General features: G+C 25.6%; 2 protein-coding genes and 1 non-coding gene across 3 annotated transcripts; 1 reads left to right on the top strand and 2 right to left on the bottom strand.

The window, feature by feature from the left end:
* The first annotated feature begins 15,101 nt into the window (after nt 1–15,101).
* Nucleotides 15,102–17,604, top strand: LOC145962464 (uncharacterized). Its single transcript, XM_083083521.1, has 7 exons — nt 15,102–15,365; nt 15,693–15,964; nt 16,170–16,322; nt 16,392–16,641; nt 17,195–17,263; nt 17,379–17,468; nt 17,542–17,604. Exons 1-7 carry the CDS (start codon nt 15,102–15,104, stop codon nt 17,602–17,604), a joined length of 1,161 nt encoding a protein of 386 aa, XP_082939647.1.
* A 1,076-nt stretch (nt 17,605–18,680) lies between these two features.
* Nucleotides 18,681–18,752, bottom strand: Trnaq-cug (transfer RNA glutamine (anticodon CUG)). Its single transcript has one exon. It is a non-coding gene; the product is annotated as a tRNA-Gln (tRNA).
* Nucleotides 18,753–19,082: 330 nt separating this feature from the next.
* LOC145962789 (THUMP domain-containing protein 1 homolog) lies at nt 19,083–20,705 on the bottom strand. Its single transcript, XM_083084147.1, has 5 exons — nt 20,401–20,705; nt 20,133–20,294; nt 19,765–20,009; nt 19,478–19,697; nt 19,083–19,363 (listed from the first exon to the last, which is right to left on the bottom strand). The coding sequence occupies exons 1-5, from the start codon at nt 20,590–20,592 to the stop codon at nt 19,217–19,219; spliced, it is 966 nt and encodes a 321-aa protein (XP_082940273.1). The 5' UTR covers nt 20,593–20,705; the 3' UTR covers nt 19,083–19,216.
* Nucleotides 20,706–22,115: the final 1,410 nt, after the last annotated feature.

Here is a 22,115-nt window from a genome sequence, read left to right as displayed (position 1 = left end):
AATCATCTATTAGAACTGTTTTAGTTTTATTAATATATGCGCATAAATAAGTAGACAATTTAAAAAAATGACAGAATGTAAACGGCAAACAACTTAACAACTGAATCATTTCTTTTAAAAATATTTTAACACTTTTCTTTCTAATATTGTTTTTTGTGTTCCTTTCTCTCCCTCTATCTCTCTTTTTATCTCTTTCTCTCTCCCTTCCTCCTTCTCCCTCTTTCTCCTTCTATCTCTCTTTGCAATCACATTATTTTATTATTATGTTGTCAAGTTTGATACTAATTATAGTCAGTAATAAATTAAAATATTATTAACTCATTATTTGATGTTTTTAATCGCGCAAAAGAACCGCGTAATCATATAAGTAGAAAAATAAGAATTAAAAATATCAAAAATCAAAAATATCAATGTTTACGTTCTAAACGTATATACGTCGTCTAAAATCATGTGATGCATTCAACTATTTCTATTTATATAACTTGCAGTATGTAAAATTTATTACATCGATTATTTCATTACGGACATATAATGCGTGAAATTACAAAGATCCGCTATCATTACGTTTCAACGCAATTGCTGTCAAAGCAAGTGCAGTTTGAAACCGCACACCTACGTTATGAGCATTCGAAAAATTTTATGGCCATTATTAATAATCAGTTATGTGTGTGGTTCAAGAGTGATCGAATTTCCCGCAGGTGTTCCGAGACAATGGTTCAGTCTTTTATACATGCTACTATTGTGGTTCTTATATAATTTTGTCTTTATATATGTAGTAATACCTCATATGACTCATTATTCTACCCTATTCTATATTTGGTATGGAATAAATATGTTTATAGCATTATTTTCAATTAGTCTTGGAATCTATTATGACAAGGTAGGAGACTTAATGTAGAAAAATATTAGTGCAATGAAAATTTAAGATCTCTAATTCTAAAGTAGAATGTAGAACTTAGATTTTCTTGTAATATTTATATAAGGAAAAAGGATTGTCATATAAATATAAAATATTTAGCATATTGCGACATATCATAAATTAAGAAATTTTAATTTTTCTACATTTGTTTGATTATAACATTAATTATCCTCTAAAAGAAAATGAGAAAAATAAATGTAAGAACATGAATGTAAAAATAATATATGTATACATTTTACATTACATGTTTGCTAAAATAAAATAAATAAGTTACTAGACTAAAATTGTCAATTAAAATTCGATATTATAAATACAAATCATTAAATTAAATTACTATCATCAATTATCTTCTTATATCAGGCATTTAGAAATTGTATAAAGAATCTCACTATTGTCGACGATACGTTGGAAAAATTGGGAATAACAACAGATTACAAATTGCACATGAGAACAATATGGCTCATTTTAGGATGGTGTAGCATAGTCATATTAATAGTTTCTTTGGATATTCCACTTTTGAGGAGCATAAATTTTAACATTGCGCAATCTATTTATATTCCTTTTATGCGCATGTATTACATTCATATAAACGTTATCAATGATTTAACTATAACGAGTATGCTTTGGTTAGTTTATTGTTATATTTATATAAGAATATTTGCTTAAACTTGCTAATTAAATTAAGTATTCACCAATTAAGTATTCACTAATCTTTTCACTTATTAGGTACATAGGATTGAAATTTGATCAAATCAATGAACATCTTGAGAAATTAACAAATAGTAATAAACGCAGAATAAAGCAAGCTTGGGAAAATTCTATATTACTTTTTCATCAATTTAGATATATAAAAGCTCCGAGAAACGCATATATGATATGGATTGTAATGTAAGCGGGTTATATCAATCTAATTAAGCGAATTATATCAATTTAATTAATCATATATAGTTGCACAAGTTCATGTCACAAGTTAATATCATGTTTACACAGGCATCTTCATTCGGAGTTACGTAAAATATCCCGCAATATTGATCTAATATTTGGAACTCAAATGACAATGGAAATGGGATGTTACTTCATTTACATAGCATTGGGTTCTCAAGATATTTTTAATATGATATTCTTCAAAGATTTTCAGAATATATACCTTCTCATGATTGTACTCTTATGGCTTTTCTTGCACATTGTCAGACTCTTTCTCATAAATTATGCATGTGAAAAAGTTAGCATCAAGGTATGAAAGGAAGCATTTACTTGAATCTTATTTTTAACAATTTTTGATTTATTAAATTATATATACAGGGTGTCCCAAAAGTCCCGGAACGGTCGAATATTTCATAAACTATGCACTTTAGAAAAAAATGTTTCAGACAAAAGTTGTATGGCTTAAAGGGGGCCATAAGATGGTGTCATTGGTTTGACCTTAAATAGTTACTTGAAGATCACGTGAAGGTCACCCTCAATTTTTTAAATGGAACTGCCTACTTTTTATTACATATTCTTGTATCTTATCTCGAGAGCTTTCCAAAACACTATAATTAAGTTAGTTTTCATTAAGTACTTTCCAAGTTATGAGGCTTGAAATTGTTTCTTAATTTTACCGTAAAATATCTTGTAAAATATTTATTTTTCGATTATCTTACCTTAATACTTTTATGTACAAAATAATGAGAGGAATTAATTGGTGTAAAGAAAACACATAGTTGTTTCGAAAAAAAAATGTAATTTGCAATTAACAATTACATATTTTTTCTTAAAAATAACTATGTGTTTTCTTTACACCAATTGATTCCTCTCATTATTTTGTACATAAAAGTATTAAGGTGAGGTAATCGAAAAATGAATATTTTACAAGATATTTTACGGTTTATGTAAAATTAAGAAACAATTTCAAGCCTCATAACTTGGAAAGTACTTAATGAAAACTAACTTAATTATAGTGTTTTGGAAAGCTCTCGAGATAAGATACAAGAATATGTAATAAAAAGTAGGCAGTTCCATTTAAAAAATTGAGGGTGACCTTCACGTGATCTTCAAGTAACTATTTAAGGTCAAACCAATGACACCATTTTATGGCCCCCTTTAAGCCACACAACTTTTGTCTGAAACATTTCTTTCTAAAGTGCATAGTTTATGAAATATTCGACCGTTCCGGGACTTTTGGGACACCCTGTATATATATATATATATATATATATATATAATTTAATAATAAATAAATTACATTAATTTTGTTTTACATATTCAAATTTGAGGCAAGTGCAACAGGAAATTTTATAAGTAAATTATCATATTCTGATTGCGATTATGAAATTCGTGAAAATGTAAGTCTTAAAATTTAATGTATTATGTTATTATGAAAGTATAAATTTTAATTAAGTTTAAATTCATAAGAACAGAATATATATATATATATATATATATATATATATATATATATAATAATCTATTGTATTAATAACACTATGTATTAATAACAGATTCTACAATTTTTACTTATGATTCAATCACCAATCAGATTCTGCGGGCTTGGACTCTTCCAGTTTGGTTTCAAATTCCTTCAAAGTGTACGTTATAATGATATAATTATCCATTACAATTAACTAAATCCATAATAAATATAAGAAAGTAACTATTCTATATTTTTCTGTTTTTATAGATTGCTACATCTGTTGTCACCGTTTTAGTCATATTACTACAAACTTACACAAATGACTATATACATTTTTTAAAAAAGTTATATAATGTGTAAAAATAATATGATTGACTCTCGGCACATACTTAACATGTAACATCTTATGAAGTTTAACATTTGTATCCAAAATGTATCATATACTATATAATATTTGTAGATAAAAACTTACATGATCATGTAACATGATGTAACCTAATCTAAATATATTTCTGACAATTATACAAAATAAGTCATTTGATTAAGAAAGCGTGAATATATATTATTAAACTTTCAATCCTCAAAGTAAATTTTAAATTTTTTCAAAAATCACATAAATAAGTTATTTTATACATATATGCATGTACATATCACGCGTAATTTAAATAATTATATGATATTTATTGAAGAATTAAATCAGCAGATATCTTTAGAAATGATAGGAATGACAAACAACTTAAGAACTTAATTACATTTTTTCTTTTAATATTTCATACAATTTGAACAGACATTAAATAGTTGAAAATAATATCTTGCATATAAAATACGCTTTTTAGACGAATGTAATATTATATTTCACCATTGTATTAAAAAGAAATATGTCATTAAAATTGTTTCTTATATTCTGTTCTCTCTCTCCCTTTTTCTTCCTCTCTCTCTGTCTCTCTTTCTCTTCCTCCCTCTGTCTCTCTTTCTGGCTCCTCTCTCTCTCTTTCTCTCTTTCTTCCTTCATCTTTTTCGATCTTTCTTTTACAATCACATTATTTTATTACTATATTGTCAAGTTTGATATTAATTATAATCTGTAATAAATTAAAATATTATTATCTCATTATTACATGTTTTTAATAGTGTAATGATACTGTGTAATGGTACTGTGTCATCATATAAGTAGAAAAATAAAAATTAAAAGCGTCAAACATAATATCAATGTTTGTGTTCTAAACGTATAGAGGGTGTAGCTGAAAAAGCGCCCACGGAGCAAATAGCGTTATTCCTGATTAAAAATCGAGTCGAAAAGTCCTGAACCATTTTTTTCTATAATACTTAATAAAGCGGTAATTATTGAGTAGAATTGCGCCAATAAGCATCGACCTTTAGACGGGCGTACGTCAGTGAGCCGCGCGCCTGGTAGTGTGCGTGAGCGCTCCGCCGCGCCGTTTCGGCGCTATGTTATGCCGCTATCATGCAATATTCTTATGCGTAATAATGTGAAAGAATGTGTAATAATGTGAAAAACTTTAATTTGCATTAAAAATCATATTTCTTCTGTCAAAAGCGTTTCCTTAAAAAAAATTTCGACAAGGAGGCTAAAGGTCGGTGCTTATTGGCGCAACTTTACTCAATAATTACCGCTTTATTAAGCATTATAAAAAAAAATGGACTTTTCGGCTCGATTTTTAATCAGGCATAACACTATTTGCTCCGTGGGCGCTTTTTCAGTTACACCCTGTATACTTTGTCTAAAAACATATAATGCATTAACTACTTGTATATAGCTTGCAATATGTAAAATTCAGTACAATCGATTATTTCATTACCGATAAATATAATGAATGAAATTACGAAGATCCGCTTATAACGTTTCAATGCAATTGTTGCCAAAGCAAGTCCGGTTCGAAATCGCATACCTACGTTATGAGCATTCGAAAAATTTTGTCGCCATTATTAATAATCAGTTATGTGTGTGGTTTAAGAGTGATCGAGTTTCCCACAGGTATTCCGAGACAATGGTTCGGTCTTCTATACATATTGTTAGTGTGGTCTTTGTATAATTTTGTTTTTATATATGTAGTAATACCTCATATATTTCATTATTCCACAATATTCCATATTTGGAATGGAATAAATATCTTTATAGCATTATTGTCAATTATCCTTGGGATCTATCATGATAAGGTAGGAGATTTAATGTAAAAAAATATTAATATATTATTGTTTAAAATCATTGATTTTAAGAAAGATGATAAAAGAAAAGAATAAATGTAAAAGCTGATAAATGTAAAAATAATATATATTTATATTTTATATCACATCTTTTTCAAGATAAAATGACTACGTTACAAGTAGATACTAAAATTATCAATATTTCCTACAATTTGATATTACGAATACAAATCATTAATTTATTATATATTATTTTTTTATCAGGCTTTTAGAAATTGTATAAAGAATATCACTGCTGTGGACAATACATTGGAAAAATTGGGAATGACAACAGATACTACAGATTATACATTATATATGAGAACAATATGGCTTATTTTAGGATGGTTTATCATAGCTATATTAAGAATTTGTTTGGATATTTCCAATTTGAGAAGTAAAAACTTTAACATTGCTGAATCTATCTGTATTCCTTTTATACGCATGTATTGCATTAATATTAACATCATCGGCGATTTAACTATAACAAATATGCTTTGGTTAGTTTATTTTTGTAGATAAACAAGAATATTTTGTTATACCCTAATTAGATAATTATCCACTAATCTTTTCAATTTTTAGGTACGTAGGATTGAAATTTGATCAAATCAATGAACATCTTGAAAAATTAACAAATAATAACAAATGTAAAATAAAACGAGCTTGGGAAGATTCCATATTACTTTTTCATCAATCTAGATATACAAAAGCTCCGAGAAATGCATTTATGATATGGATTGTAATGTAAGCGGATGTATATCAATTTTGTTAATCATGGCATATGGTTGCGTTTCGTGTGACAAGTTAATATCATGTTTGCACAGACATCTTCATTCGGAATTACGTAAAATATCTCGCAAAATTGATCTAATATTTGGAACACAAATGACTATGGAAATGGGATGTTACTTCGCTTACATAGTATTGGGTTCTCAAGATATTTTTAATATGATATTCGATATCAAAGATTTTCGGAATAAAAAGCATCTTCTCATAATAGTACCACTATGGCTTTTCTTAAACATTTTCAGATTCTTTCTCATAAATTATGCATGTGAAAGAGTTAATATTAAGGTATCAATCTTCAAGAAAGCATTTATTTGAAAGAAAGCATTTATTTATAACAATTATTTGATTTATTAGATGATATGACATAATGAATTTTAATATTAATAAAGCAATCTTAATTTCATTTTGTATATTTAAATTTTAGGCAAATGCAACAGGAAATTTGATAAGTAAATTATCATATTCCAGTTGCGATGGTGAAATTCGTGAAAATGTAAGTCTTAAATGTGTTTAATATTTTATTATTTTATTATGAAAATATGAACTTTAATTAAGTTTAAATTTATAAAAATAGGGAATCGAATGTGTGTGTGTATATATATATATATATATATATATATATATATATATATATATATATATATATATTGAATAATCTATTGTATCAATACAGATTCTACAATTTTTACTTATGATTCAATCACCAATCAAATTCTGCGGGCTTGGACTCTTCCAGTTTGGTTTCAAATTCCTTCAAAGTGTATGTTATAATGATATAATTATTCGTTATAATTAGCTAAAATCCATAATAAAAATAAAAAAGTAACTATTTTGGTTTTTTTTCTCTTTTTATAGGTTGCTACATCTGCTGTCACCGTTTTAGTCATATTACTACAAACTTACACAAATAACTATATACATTTTTAAAAAAAATTATAACGTATAATGTGCAAAAATAATATAATTGACTCTCGGCACATAATACTCATGTAACATCTTATAAAGTTTAACAAAATGTACCATTTCCAAAATGCACCATTTACTATATAATATTTAGTAATAATATAAGTAAAAAAGCTTATATGATTATGTGACATGATGTGACCTAATCAAAATATATTTCTGACAATTAATCATTCGATTAATAAAGCGTGAATATATAATTATTGAACTTTCAATCCTCAAAGTAAATTTTCTCAAAAGCAAAACCGCATAAATAAATTATTATATACATATATGTATGTACATATGTGTAATTTGTGTGTGTGTGTGTGTGTGTGTGCGCGCGTGCGTGTGCGTGTGCGTGTGCGTGTGCGTGTGCGTGCGTGTGTGTGTGTACATATGTGTAGTTTATATAATCACATGATATTTATTGAACAATTAAATCTATGCTAAATTATTTTTTAAAGAAGAAATTGATGTCTTTGGCTTTAAATTATCTATTATAACTGTTTTAGTTTTATTAATACGCAAAAATAAGCAGACATCTTAAAAAATGGCAGAGTATAAATCATAAGCAACTTAACAATTCAATCACATTTTTTCTTTTAATATTCCATACGATTTGAATAGACATTAAATAATTGAAAATAATATTTTGAATGTAAAGCATGCTTCTTGGAGGCAATTTTATTTTTCATCATTGTATTATAAAAAGAAACATATTATTAAATTTGCTTTTATATTTTGTTCTCTCTCTCTCTCTCTCTCTCTATTCTTCTTCTTCCTCTATCTTTTCTTTTTCTTTTACAATTACATTATTTTATTATTATATTGTCAAATTTGATATTAATTATAATCAATAATAAATTAAAATATTATTACCTCACTATTAGATGTTTCTAATGGTGTAAAAGTGTCATCATATAAGTAGAACAATAAAAATTAAAAATAATATCAATGTTAGTGTTCTAAACGTATATACTTTGTCTAAAAATACATATGATACATTAAACTACTTGTATATAGTTTGCAGTATGTAAAATTCAATACAATCGATTATTTCATTACGGATAAATATAATGAATGAAATTATGAAAATCCATCATTAAGTTTCAACGCAATTATTGTCAAAGCAAGTCCAGTTCGAAGTCGCATATCTACGTTATGAGCATTCGAAAAATTTTATCACCATTATTAATAATCAGTTATGTGTGTGGTTCAAGAGTGATCAAGTTTCCCACAGGTGTTCCGAGACAATGGTTCGGTCTTCTATACATACTGCTAGTGTGGTCCTTATATAATTTTGTCTTTATAAATGTAGTAATACCTCATATGACTCAATATTCTACCCTATACTATATTTGGTATGGAATAAATATGTTTATAGTATTATTATCAATTAGTCTTGGGATCTATCATGACAAGGTAGGAGATTTAAAAAATATTAATATCTTGTTGTTTTATTGATTTTATTTAATCATTGATTTTAAAATCGAACATAAAACTTTCTGATTTTCTTATAATATTTATGTAACGAAAAAACATGGTCATATAAATATAAAAGATTTAGCATGTTGTGATAAATCACAAGTTAATTTTAATTTTTTTATATGACATAACATGTTTGATTCTAACAATTATTCCTTGAAAGATGATAAATGAAAAGAATAAATGTAAAAGCTGATGAATATAAAAATAATATATATTTATATTTTATATCACATTTTTTTCAAGATAAAATGACTACGTTACTAGTAGATACTAAAATTATCAATATTTCCTACAATTTGATATTACGAATACAAATCATTAATTTTTATTATATATTATTTTTTTATCAGGCTTTTAGAAATTGTATAAAGAATATCACTGCTGTGGACAATACATTGGAAAAATTGGGAATAACAACAGATTACAAATTGCACATGAGAACAATATGGCTCATTTTAGGATGGTGTAGCATAGTCATATTACTAGTTTCTTTGGATATTCCACTTTTGAGGAGCATAAATTTTAACATTGCGCAATCTATTTATATTCCTTTCATGCGCATGTATTACATTCATATAAACGTTATCAATGATTTAACTATAACGAGTATGCTTTGGTTAGTTCATTGTTATATTTATACAAGAATATTTGCTTAAACTTGCTAATTAAATTAAATATTCACCAATTAAGAATTCACTAATCTTTTCACTTATTAGGTACATAGGATTGAAATTTGATCAAATCAATGAACATCTTGAGAAATTAACAAATAGTAATAAACGCAGAATAAAGCAAGCTTGGGAAAATTCTATATTACTTTTTCATCAATTTAGATATATAAAAGCTCCGAGAAACGCATATATGATATGGATTGTAATGTAAGCGAGTTATATCAATCTAATTAAGCAAATTATATCAATTTAATTAATCATATATAGTTGCACTTTATGTCACAAGTTAATATCATGTTTACACAGGCATCTTCATTCGGAGTTACGTAAAATATCCCGTAATATTGATCTAATATTTGGAACTCAAATGACAATGGAAATGGGATGTTACTTCATTTACATAGCATTGGGTTCTCAAGATATTTTTAATATGATATTCTTCAAAGATTTTCAGAATAATATATACCTTCTCATGATTGTACTCTTATGGCTTTTCTTGCACATTGTCAGACTCTTTCTCATAAATTATGCATGTGAAAGAATTAGCATCAAGGTATGAAAGGAAGCATTTATTTGAATCTTATTTTTAACAGTTTTTGATTTATTAAATTATATATATATATATATATATATATATATATATATATAATTTAATAATAAAAAAAATTACATTAATTTTATTTTATATATTCAAATTTGAGGCAAATGCAACAGGAAATTTTATAAGTAAATTATCATATTCTGATTGCGATTATGAAATTCGTGAAAATGTAAGTCTTAAAATTTTATGTATTATATTGTTATGAAAGTATGAACTTTAATTAAGTTTAAATTCATAAGAACAGAATATATATAAAAAATAATCGATTGTATTAATGCAGATTCTACAATTTTTACTTATGATTCAATCACCAATCAGATTCTACGGGCTTGGACTCTTTCAGTTTGGTTTCAAATTCCTTCAAAGTGTATGTTATAATGATATAATCATTCGGTATAATTAGCTGAAATCCATAATAAATATAAAAAAGTAACTATTCTGATTTTTTTTTCTTTTTTTATAGGTTGCTACATCTGTTGTCACCGTTTTAGTCATATTACTACAAACATACACAGATAAGTTTATATTTTAAAAGAAATTTATTAGAAAAAATTGTAACGGATTTATACGAAAATAATATGATCGATTCTATTGGCTTATATTAGTGAATTAAAATTGTTTATTTTGTTCTTTTATCTCTCTCTTTCTCTTTTGAAATTATATTATTTTATTCTTTGTCGAAATTGATACTGATTAAAATCAACACTAAATAAAAATATTATCTCATTATACTTTGATACTTTTAATAATATTTTGTAAATAAAGAAATAAAAGATAAAAACGTCAAGAACAATGTTTGCTTTCCAAACATAATGGAACATAATTTCCTCTGAGAATATATGATGTATCTAAATATTTCTATTTTTATAGACAGCAGTGTACAATACAGTTATCGATTATTTTATTGCGGATAAATATAATGAAAAGTATTATACAAGAATCCGCTATCGTTATGTTTGACTGCAATTTTTAGCGAGGCAAATGCAATTTGAAATCGCATATCTACATTATGATTATTCGAAAAACTTTATCGCTATTGTTAACGACCAGTTATGTATGTAGCTTAAAAATGATCGAGTTTCTCGCAGATTTTTCGAGACAATAATGCGGTCTTCTGCACATGTTGTTGTGATTGTTATATAATTTTGTCTTTCTATATAGTAATATTTTATATTCATTATTCCACCCTATATTTAGTATGGAATAAATATGTTTATAGTTGTCAATTATCCTGGGATTTATCATGATAATATAAGAGATTTAATGTAGAAAAATATTAGCGTAGTAAATATTTAAAATCATTGATTTTAAATATATACAACATAAAATTTATAGATTTTCTTATAATATTTAACGAAAAAAACACTGTCATAAAAATATCGAAGATTAGATTTAGAAATTAGATTTATAAATTAGATGAAAAAACGTCTTTTATTGTAAACAATACACTGGAAAAATTGGGTACAATAACAAATTAGAAATTGCATGCGAAAACAATATGGTTTATTTTAAAATAATTTATTATAATCACATTAATAATTTGTGAAAATTCTACTTTTGAAAAGAATCATGACATTGAACAAACTGTCTACATTTCTTTTATACAAATTTATTGCATTCATATTAACTTTATTTAATTAATAGAAGCATGCTTGCGTTAATTTTTATAAATATGCAAAAATATTTGTTTATATTTGCTAATTAATTATTTACCCATTATTATTCTTGATCTCTATATGAAATTAGAACAAATCAATAAATATCTTGAGAAATTAACAAAAAATAAAGCGTGTTTTGGAATATGCCATATCTCTTGTCGATTTAAATATGCAAATGCTTCGAAAAATGCATATATGATATGGATTACAATGTAAGAGGATTTGTATTAATTTAATTAATTATAACTGTGCTTAGCACGACAAGCTAATATTACATACGAAGATCTGCTATCATTATGTTTCAGTGTAATTGTTGGCAAAGCAAATGCAGTTCGAAGTCGCATCTCTACGTTATGAGCATTCGAAAAATTTTATCACCATTGTTAATAATCAGTTATATATGTGATTCAAGAGTAGTCGAATTTCCCGCAGGTTTCCCGAAACGATGGTTTGGTTTTCTGTACATGCTGCTATTGTGGTCTTTATATAATTTTCCCTTTATATATGGAGTAATACCTTATACAATTCATTACTCTGTCATATACCAGATTTGTTTTGCATTAAGCATGTTTATAGCGTTATTGTCAATTATCTTCGGAATGTATCATGATAAGGTAAAAGATTTAACGTGAAAAAATATTATTGCAAATATTCAAAATCATTGATTTTAAAGTGGAATATAATTTATAGATTTTTTTATAATAAATTAAGTAACAAAATACATTTTGTTATAAAAAATTTAGCATATTGATATATCATAAATTATTACATCATTATTTAACAAATTTTAATTTTCCTACATAGTAACATGTTTGATTAACATTAATTATTCCTTGCAAGATGGTAAATGAAAAAAATAAATATAAAATGATGAATATAAAAATAATATATGTACATTTTATATTAGATCCTTTTCAAGATAAAATGAATAAGTTATTAGACATTAGAATTCTCAATATTTCGATATAATTCGATATTATGTGTACAAATTATTAATTTATTGTATATTATCTTGTTATATCAGGCATTTAAAAATTGTATAAAGGGCCTCATTATTGTGGATAATACACTAAAGAAATTGGGGACAATAACAGATTATAAATTGCATATGAGAACAATTTGGTTCATTTTAGGATGGTTTATCATAGCTACATTAATAATTTGTGGCGAAATTCTACTTTTAAGCAGCCAGAGTCATGATATCGCGCAAGCTATCTATATTTCTTTTATACGTATTTATTGCATTAATATTAATATTATCAGTGATTTAATTATAACGAGTATACTTTGGTTAGTTCATTTTTATAAATATGTATATAAAAATGTTTGCTTATATTTGCTAATTAAATAATTCTTCTTAATTTTCAGGTACGTAGGATTGAAATTTGATCAAATTAATGAACATCTTAAGAAATTAACACAAGATAATAAACGTAGAATGAAGCAAACTTGCGAACGTCCTGTGTTACTTTTCCATCAATTTAAGTATGCAAAAGCTTCAAGAAATGCATATATGATATGGATTTTGATGTAAGAGGATTTATATCAATGTAATTCGTTATGGCTCTGCATTGTGCGACAAGCTAATATTACAAAGCTAATATTACATTTGCACAGACATCTTCATTCGGAATTACGTAAAATATCCTGCAAAATAGATTTAATATTCGGAACACAAATGACTATCGAAATGGTGTGTTACTTCGCTTTCATAGCGCTGGGTTCTCAAGAAATTTTTAATGTTATATTCATCGACTATTATAACAATATACTCTATATTATCCTACTTCTAGTATAGCTTTCCTTACACGTTTTCAGACTTTTTCTCATTAATTATGAATGTGAGAGAGTTAGCATCAAGGTATCATGCTTAAAAAAATGCATCTATTTAAAACTTATTTTTAACAATTATTTCATTTATTAAATATATATAATAAATTTGATATTAAAACGCGCGCACGATGGTATTAATATTATTTTACATATTCAAATTTTAGGCAAATGCAACAGGAAATTTTATAAATAGATTATTATATTCTAATTGTGATGTTGAAATTCATGAAAATGTAAGTCTTAACATTTAATGTATTAATTTATTATAGAAATATAAGCTTTTATATATTTAAGTTTAGATATATAAAAATAGTAAACCAAAAACATATATATTAACTGACTTATTGTAATAATGTAGATTCTACAATTTTTACTTATGACTCAATCACCATTCAGATTCTACCAGCTTGGACTTTTCCAACTTGGTTTCAAATTCCTTAAAGAAGTAAGTTATATAATTATTTATTTTAAATTGTTAAGTCCCCCAATGATAAATATCCCCAAAAATAAACTACTGTTTCTTTTCTTATAGTTTACTGTATCTGTTGCTATTAATTTAGCTACGTTACTGCAACCATACACAAATGAATAAACATTTAAAAAAAATTATATCTATAATATTGTAAAAAATATTGTAAACAACATGATTAACTCTATCGGCACGTAATATTTAATATGTAACATTTTATAAAAAGCATCGTTTATGTGTAATATAATATTAAAAAACTTATATATGATCACATGACGTGATGTGGCGTAATCTGAAATATTTTTTTCAAAATTATATAAAGTAAGCCATTTGATTAAAAAAGTGTGAATTATTGATTTTTCTATTCTAGTATATTAAAGTTTATTTTCTCAAAAAAAAAAATAAATAAAATAAAATAAGCATAGAAAAGGACTTATTTTATATCTTTAACTTCATTTTACACAAGAACAAGGTAATTTTCTTTTCAGTTATTACATTTTATTATTATATTATATTACTGACCATCTTTTACGTGTACTCTACGGAAATTAATATTAATCATCTCGTTAGAGAAAATGTTGCAAGATAAAAGATTAATATTATTTATTTTAATTTTATATCGATTTTGTTTCTCCGCTTTATTTTTTTTCATAAAAAATATTTTGTGTGTAAAATCAACTTTACTTACTTAATCGAATAATATTATTTCTACAACTACAACAAAAACACAGTTTTATGATTACTTTCTATATTTCATAATTATTTTATCTTTAATTGATATTAAAGTCGATACTTTTTTTACTAAAAATCTTGAAAAAATCTTGAAAAGATTTTTTAATACATGTTATATCATTAAATATGAATATAGAAACTTCTGAGATAAAACAATAAAGAAAAAATGTACTAAGAATAATGTTCATATTTGTATTATGTTTCATATAAATAAATGCCACATTCATCATCTGACCTACTTAAATATATCGCGGTAACTCTGTAAACTCCAACAGATCGATTATTTTAATAATCTTAAGTGTAATGAAATTATAAGTACCCATTATCACCACCATCTGATGAGACACGGCCATTCAGTCGGCTAACGAAATATAATTCGGACTCGAAATAGTGCGTGCAATGACCAATAATATTCGAACGATTTTAACACCGCTCTTGTTAATTAGTTTTGTGTCTGGTTTAAGAATCGTCGAGTTCTCGACAAATCGTTGGAAAGCACGGTTTTGCCTACTATATGTATTGTTATTGTGGTCGATTTATTTCTTCCTCTTACGTATAGCATTATTTCATATATACAAATATAATGTTGACTTTATCATTTTCTTTTATCTAAATATTTTTATTTCGTTAATGTCAGTCATCTTCGGAGTGCATTATAATAAAGTAAGTAAATATTCGTATATGACCATACATATTTTTAATAAATAATTTTGATAGTATTCGAATAGACTGAATGTTTACTTTTTAAATGAAATTATCATAATGATATAAAATTCTCAATATCTTGATATATTTCAATATTTTGATATATATGCAAGCATAAATTATTTGCTAGTTTCTTTTTCTATATCGCTATATATCCATAAAAAATTATTTCTTTGAATTGAAAATATAAAATTAACATAATATTCATTTCTTTAAAAAATAATATTATAGCTATTAGATATAAAGTTGTCAAATAAATTTTAATTATATATCCTTTTATGACAGAGATTTATAAAATGTCTAGAGAAGATTGCTATAGTCGATGATACTCTGGAACAACTGGGAACAACGACAGATTATCAAAAATTGCATACAAGAATAATATGGCTTATCTTTGGATGGTCCGTGATGGTCATACTAATGACCTATACAGAAATTATATGGTTGAGAAATGAATATGATTATAATATTGTAATAGCTTCCTGTATTGCTATTACAGTAATTTATTGTTCTTACGTTAATTTCATTAACGATTTGATTACTGTCAATATACTTGGGTTGGTACATACACATAATACACACACACATAAATTTAGTCATATCTAATAATTCATAAAAAACTTATATTATCAAAATATTAATTTATTTTACCTATAAAAATTTAAATCTTTTCGAGATATGTTAAAAGAAATACAGGTATAATGTATCGGTATATATCTCATAATAATAATATCATTACTCATTAATTTTAATTATATATAGATATATCGGATTAAAATTTGATCAAATTAATGAAAATCTTCGAAAGCTGACTAATATATGTGGAATAAAACAGACTTGGGAAGACGTGTTACATTCGCGTCAACGCAAACATTTAAAGACTTTAAGCAACAAGCGTATGACGTGGATAGTGATGTAAGAATTCGCATAAATTAAGTGCAACGAATCTGTGCAGCAAAATATTTACTACTGCTATTTATACAGACATCTTCATTTGGAATTACGTAAAATATTTCGCGAAATAGATTCAATGTTTGGAATGCAGCTGACTTTCAAAATAGGATTGTATTTCGGATTTGTAGCATCATGTCTTCGAGTATTATTCAGCACGATATTCATCAAAAATTATATTAATAAAAAAATAGAGTTCTATGTCGCAATCTCACTCTGGACTATTATATACGCTTTCCAAGTTCTTCTCATTAATTGTATATGTGAGAGAGTCAGCTTTAAGGTATCACTTCTATATTCAATTTCGCGATATATACAGGGTGTATCTGAAATGATGCACTAAACTTTAGGAGCGTATTCTAGAGGTCAAAATAAGACTTTTTTTTTCCTATGAACATGGGCCCGCAAATGAACCCCCCTCCGAGCTAGAGGCCTCTAAAGTTTGGGGAAAAAATTGAAAATTGGCTGTATTTCAGAAAAAAATTATTTGACCTTGGTTTTGACGTTACCTATCACCCTCTCTTGAGAGATAAATAAATTTGCGTTGCGGGTGTTTGGTCAATTTCACACATTTTCGAATTTTAGCTCGTAGGGGGGGTTCATTTGCGGACCCATGTTCATAAGAAAAAAAGTCTTATTTTGACCTCTAGAATACGCTCCTAAAGTTTAGTGCATCATTTTAGATACACCCTGTATATGTGTATGTGTGTTGAATTTGCTGTAGTATATATGTACGTATTCATTATATGTTTAACTGTTAAGAAATATTAAAATTATACTGCTAAATCAGTATTCAACACTATAATTTGTATTTTATATTTATATTTTAATTTTAGGCAAATACAATAGGAAGTTTTATAAGTGGGATATCGTATTCTACTTATGATGTTGAAGTTCGTGAAAATGTAAGTCTTATTATTATGTGCGTTTTTTGAGAATAATGAAAATCTTCATTTAAATTTAAGTAAAGATAGAAAACATGAAAATATATACATTAAATAATACATTTTAATAATATAGATTTTACAGATTCTATTGCAAGTAACCCAATTGCCGCTCAGATTCTATGGAATTGGACTTTTTCAATTTGGCTTCAAATTCCTTTACGGAGTATGTTATAATATAATTATTTATTATAAATGATTAAATTCATAATATTATATAAAAATTAACTGTTTTTTAGTTCTCTGCTTCTATCATGACTGTCGTGGTTATATTATTACAAGCGCATGTAAATAAATATTAAAAAATAATGATATATGTATAATGTATAGGAATTTTTAAATAATATGTAACAAACAGTATAAATATTTGACTTATATATTTGATATATAATTTGATTTTTTGGGAATATTTTCTCAACATTTTCTAATAATATTTCTAATCTTTATATAGTTTTTCATTCTTTTCATTTTCTCAACAAGTTCTTTATAAAGTCAATTTTACATATTCTCTATCAAAGCTTTTCATAATTTGTATCGATTGATAAAACACTAATGTAATATTATTAATAATAATCATAATAATTAGAACACGTATATATACACAATATATATTATATATATATATATATATATATATATATATATATATATATATATATATATATATATATGTACATACATATATTACAATAAATATATAAAGATGCAGCGAAATATTATAACAAATGTTGATATATAAATGTTTCATAATAAATGTTAATACAACATTTCTTTGTTATTACGTTATTATATTATCATTTTTGATATCGATATTTTGATTAAAATACCATATGTATTCTTTATTGTTAAATAATTAACAATATATTAATAAATTATTTATTATTTAATATTTTTCGTTAAATATGTATATATCGTTATATATCGAAAGTAACATCATATAAAGGCGTAAACGAAAACGCAATTTTACAGAAACGAAGAAAACATTTTAAAGTTCAAATTTTATAGGAATATAATTTTTACGTTTTGGATAAGAGAAGACATCAGGAATACTAATATCTTATTGTTCATTTAAAAAAATATATTTTTTAATATCTCATTTTTTAGTTAATATCTTATTTTTCAAAAAAATTGGGGATATGTCCCTCGATATATATTCGTTTTTAGAAAGAGAGAGAGAGAGAGAGAGGATTTGTAAAAGATCTAAACAAAATAACTCTAATATTAGCGCCTTCTCTCTACATCCTTAATTTTAATTTATTAATAGTTTCATCGAAATATATCTGCATATACAATAACATATATATTTAAATCCGAAAAAAATATAATTTTATATGTCAACATTAAAAATAATTAAAAAATTGTATATGATGTAAAATTAAGGTCCCACCGAGATTTGAACTCGGATCGCTGGATTCAGAGTCCAGAGTGCTAACCATTACACCATGGGACCTTGCTTGAAAGTGTGTCTTTCGTATTCATTATTTTATTTAATCATTTAATGTACAATATCTACAAGAATTGTTTATTAATTTTATAAGCATCATTCATTAATTTTATATTTTATAATTTAAAAAATATATATATTTTCCTATTAAAATAATATTTTCATAGCGAGATATTACGTTGAAAAAATCGTATAATAATTTTATGCGAAATTCTCACAAATAATATTTATATTTAAACATTCACACACATATATATAATTTATATATATATATACATATATATTAATATTATTAATAATTCTAATAAAAATACATTAGAGAATATACAAAAAGTATCTCATTATATGTGTGATGTTTATTTACAAATAGTTTATACATCTTTATGAAGTCTAAAACAAATGCACACACAGTAGTTATAAATATATATGTATTTTATATATGTATCACAGGTTTATTTTAAGCATTAAATTTAATTTGTTTGTTCTTTTCTTTCCATTTCCAAAGTATTCAAACTTTTGTCAGTAGATTTCTCTGCTTCTTGCGTACTTGATATAACTGTATCTAAATCTCCTTCACTTTTTTCATTTATTTTTGTTGCTTCTTTATTGGAAATTATCTAAATATTTGTTTATCAAATATATTTTTCATAATACATCAGAAATATGTTGTCAATAACATAATTGTTAATAATGAATTCTTACACAAGTAAATTTAATAAAAGTATTCTTACCTTTTTCTTTGTACTATTGCATATTTCATGAAGATTATATTTCTTAAATTTATAATAATTTGGAGCAATAGAAAATAAGCAGATTCCACATATAATTTCAACAACCACGGCTATCTCTGGATTCTTCAAGTCTGCTTTGTTGCCTGGATTTTTTCTTAGAATTATTTCTGCCAAGTCTTGAATAACTTCATCCCTTTTAATGCTGTTATTATTACGACGACTAGAACATAAATATTTTATAAATAAGAAAGAAATGCAAATTTTTATAAAATACTATCGTAACTTACTTAAGCACTATGCTAAATGTTTTAGGTTCTTGAGCAAAATATTTTTCGAATAATGCACTCGCTTTTGTTTTTATGTCATCTATATATGCTTTGCATATAACTTCTATTGGAAGTAATCTTAATAGGTATCTAGTACATTGTTCTTTAGTTGCATCCAACTTGGTAAGAATTTTAGTGACTAGCTCTAATGGATTTGGTAAGGTACTTGCTATAAAAATTACATTTTTGGCACCTGTGTCTACTACCTACAGAAAATAGCAATATTGATAAATATATATTGTTTTCTCAGAGAAAAAAGATTTTGTTAATATAATGTCAAGCTATTGTCTGATGTCATAATAATTATTATTGTGACATTAAAAACATACTTGAAATTTTCGAGAAGATAGCGGCATTTCATGTTCTGTTCTAAGTTCATTGATTTCTTTCTCCAGAGCAGTGGATATATCTTCATCTTCATCTTTATCTTTTGAAGATTTATTAATCTCTTTTTTATCAAGTGTATTCGTTGTGCTTGATATTTCAGACTCCTTCAAATAAAAAAAAATTGTAATAAACATTTATGAATACACATATTGTGCTTTCAAATCGTATATTTTTTCCAGCTATATATCTAACTTAAGTATTCCTAAATACCTTATTTATGTCAGATTCCTCATCTGCAAACAGGTTAAGCAATTTATAGGCGTCAGTGATGCAGTCCTTTTCGTGAAAATTACATGTGCATAAGAATCCTGTCATACCCGGTTCTAATACCAATTGTTTACGTTTCTTATAATTGTTACGATGACCAACAACATACTTATTATTTCTCTTTCGTGTATCCATCGCACTATTATTTTGAATTTATCTCTTCCAAATCTTATATCATAAGATATAGGAAAAATAAAAGTTAGGATCTTTTTCCTCTCCTTTACATCTGCGTCAATGTTGACAGAGAGGAATGACAGATGTCATGACATGGCCTGTTTTTAGATGATCTCTGAAATGCCTTCTGTGGATATTAAAAATGTGGACATGACCTACAAAGCCAATGTCCACAAATGTTCTCAGAGGGTAACATATAATGTACACAATTTCTGGTTCTGTTCTGTGTTATGTGCATGAAATGCCGATAACACAAGTGCTGTAACGCAAGACGCTTATGTATATTAAATAAATTTTTAATATAAATGAGTTTTGTATGGCTTTCTATCTCTCTCTCTACATATATATATATATATATATATATATATATATATATATATATATATATGTAGAGAGAGAGATAGAAAACCATACAAAACTCATTTATATTAAAAATTTATTTAATATACGTAAGCGTCTTGCGTTACAGCATAATATATATATATATATATATATATATATATATATATATATATATATATATATATATATATATTTAGAGAAGGAATTTGACGGAACTTTTCACATCATTTTTCTGTGCGACTATCATTGCGCAAATAGTGACAGAACCAAAGCACTTTTTTTCTTGTATATCTTCGCTATTTCCTGCAACTGTACTCATCCGTGTAAACACAATTAATTATGATTAGTCAAATATGTGGAACATTTTGCATGATATTTTCGATCCAATCACTTCGATCTAATCATTTCGGAATAATCACATGAAATTCGCACTTTATTATACCCATAAGAGAACAATTCCGACATACGAAATTAAAATCACACCATGCGGCCACTTGTTATGCTTATTGTTGATATAAATAGTATATGCATAAAATACAAATCGTAAGATTAAAAAATTAAAGCAATGAAAAGTCGTGATACAGCTATTGTTTAATTAATAATTAATTTATGCTCGCATTTTAAGAAAATTTAAAGTACCGAATGAAGTATATTTGACTCTAACAAGCATTCATAAGGATAGACTAATTGATTAAAAGATTGTAACAAAATTTATATTTTTGTTTCCTCTACTTTAATTTTTACTCATATTGCTTTAAATTTTTATTTATATTGCACTGTACGTCAAAAAATTTTACTCGCAATGAAATAGACATTTATTTCGAAAACCGAGCAGTATCTCGCATAAATGTTAAAAATGTGGCACTATACTTTCAATTGAATGATAATAAATTTACAAAAAAATTAATTAATTTTACTAATAATTAGAACTCCTTAAAAATGATAGAACATGATTAAAAGAAAAATTACAACCGAATAGACCTTATTAATTTCAAAAATTCGAACATTTCATATTTCATCGTTTCGAAAAATTCTAACAATAAATCCGGGGATAAAAAATTTTTTCTTATTTCCGGCTTTTTGATTAGAATTTTGAGTAGCATCTTACGAATTCTAAATATAACTCTTAATGTTTGAAACAG

The sequence above is a fragment of the Camponotus vicinus genome, unplaced genomic scaffold, assembly GCF_025532165.1.
Source record: "Camponotus vicinus isolate PSW18456_S1 unplaced genomic scaffold, iyCamVici1.0 SCAF_12, whole genome shotgun sequence".
NCBI lineage: Eukaryota > Metazoa > Arthropoda > Insecta > Hymenoptera > Formicidae > Camponotus > Camponotus vicinus.
Note: the sequence above shows the minus strand (reverse complement) of the source record. Positions and strands in the feature narration are given on the sequence as shown.

What these genes read in the sequence shown, in the direction of transcription:
- LOC145962464 (XM_083083521.1), top strand. Translation starts at nt 15,102, where the DNA reads ATGACCAATAATATTCGAACGATTTTAACACCGCTCTTGTTAATTAGT. An exon ending in TCGGAGTGCATTATAATAAA is followed by an intron (nt 15,366 to 15,692) that starts GTAAGTAAATAT and finishes CTTTTATGACAG; the next exon opens with AGATTTATAAAATGTCTAGA. An exon ending in ATGTTGAAGTTCGTGAAAAT is followed by an intron (nt 17,264 to 17,378) that starts GTAAGTCTTATT and finishes TTAATAATATAG; the next exon opens with ATTTTACAGATTCTATTGCA.
- LOC145962789 (XM_083084147.1), bottom strand. Translation starts at nt 20,592, where the DNA reads ATGGATACACGAAAGAGAAATAATAAGTATGTTGTTGGTCATCGTAAC. An exon ending in AGGAATCTGACATAAATAAG is followed by an intron (nt 20,295 to 20,400) that starts GTATTTAGGAAT and finishes TTTTATTTGAAG; the next exon opens with GAGTCTGAAATATCAAGCAC. An exon ending in TATCTTCTCGAAAATTTCAA is followed by an intron (nt 20,010 to 20,132) that starts GTATGTTTTTAA and finishes TATTTTCTGTAG; the next exon opens with GTAGTAGACACAGGTGCCAA.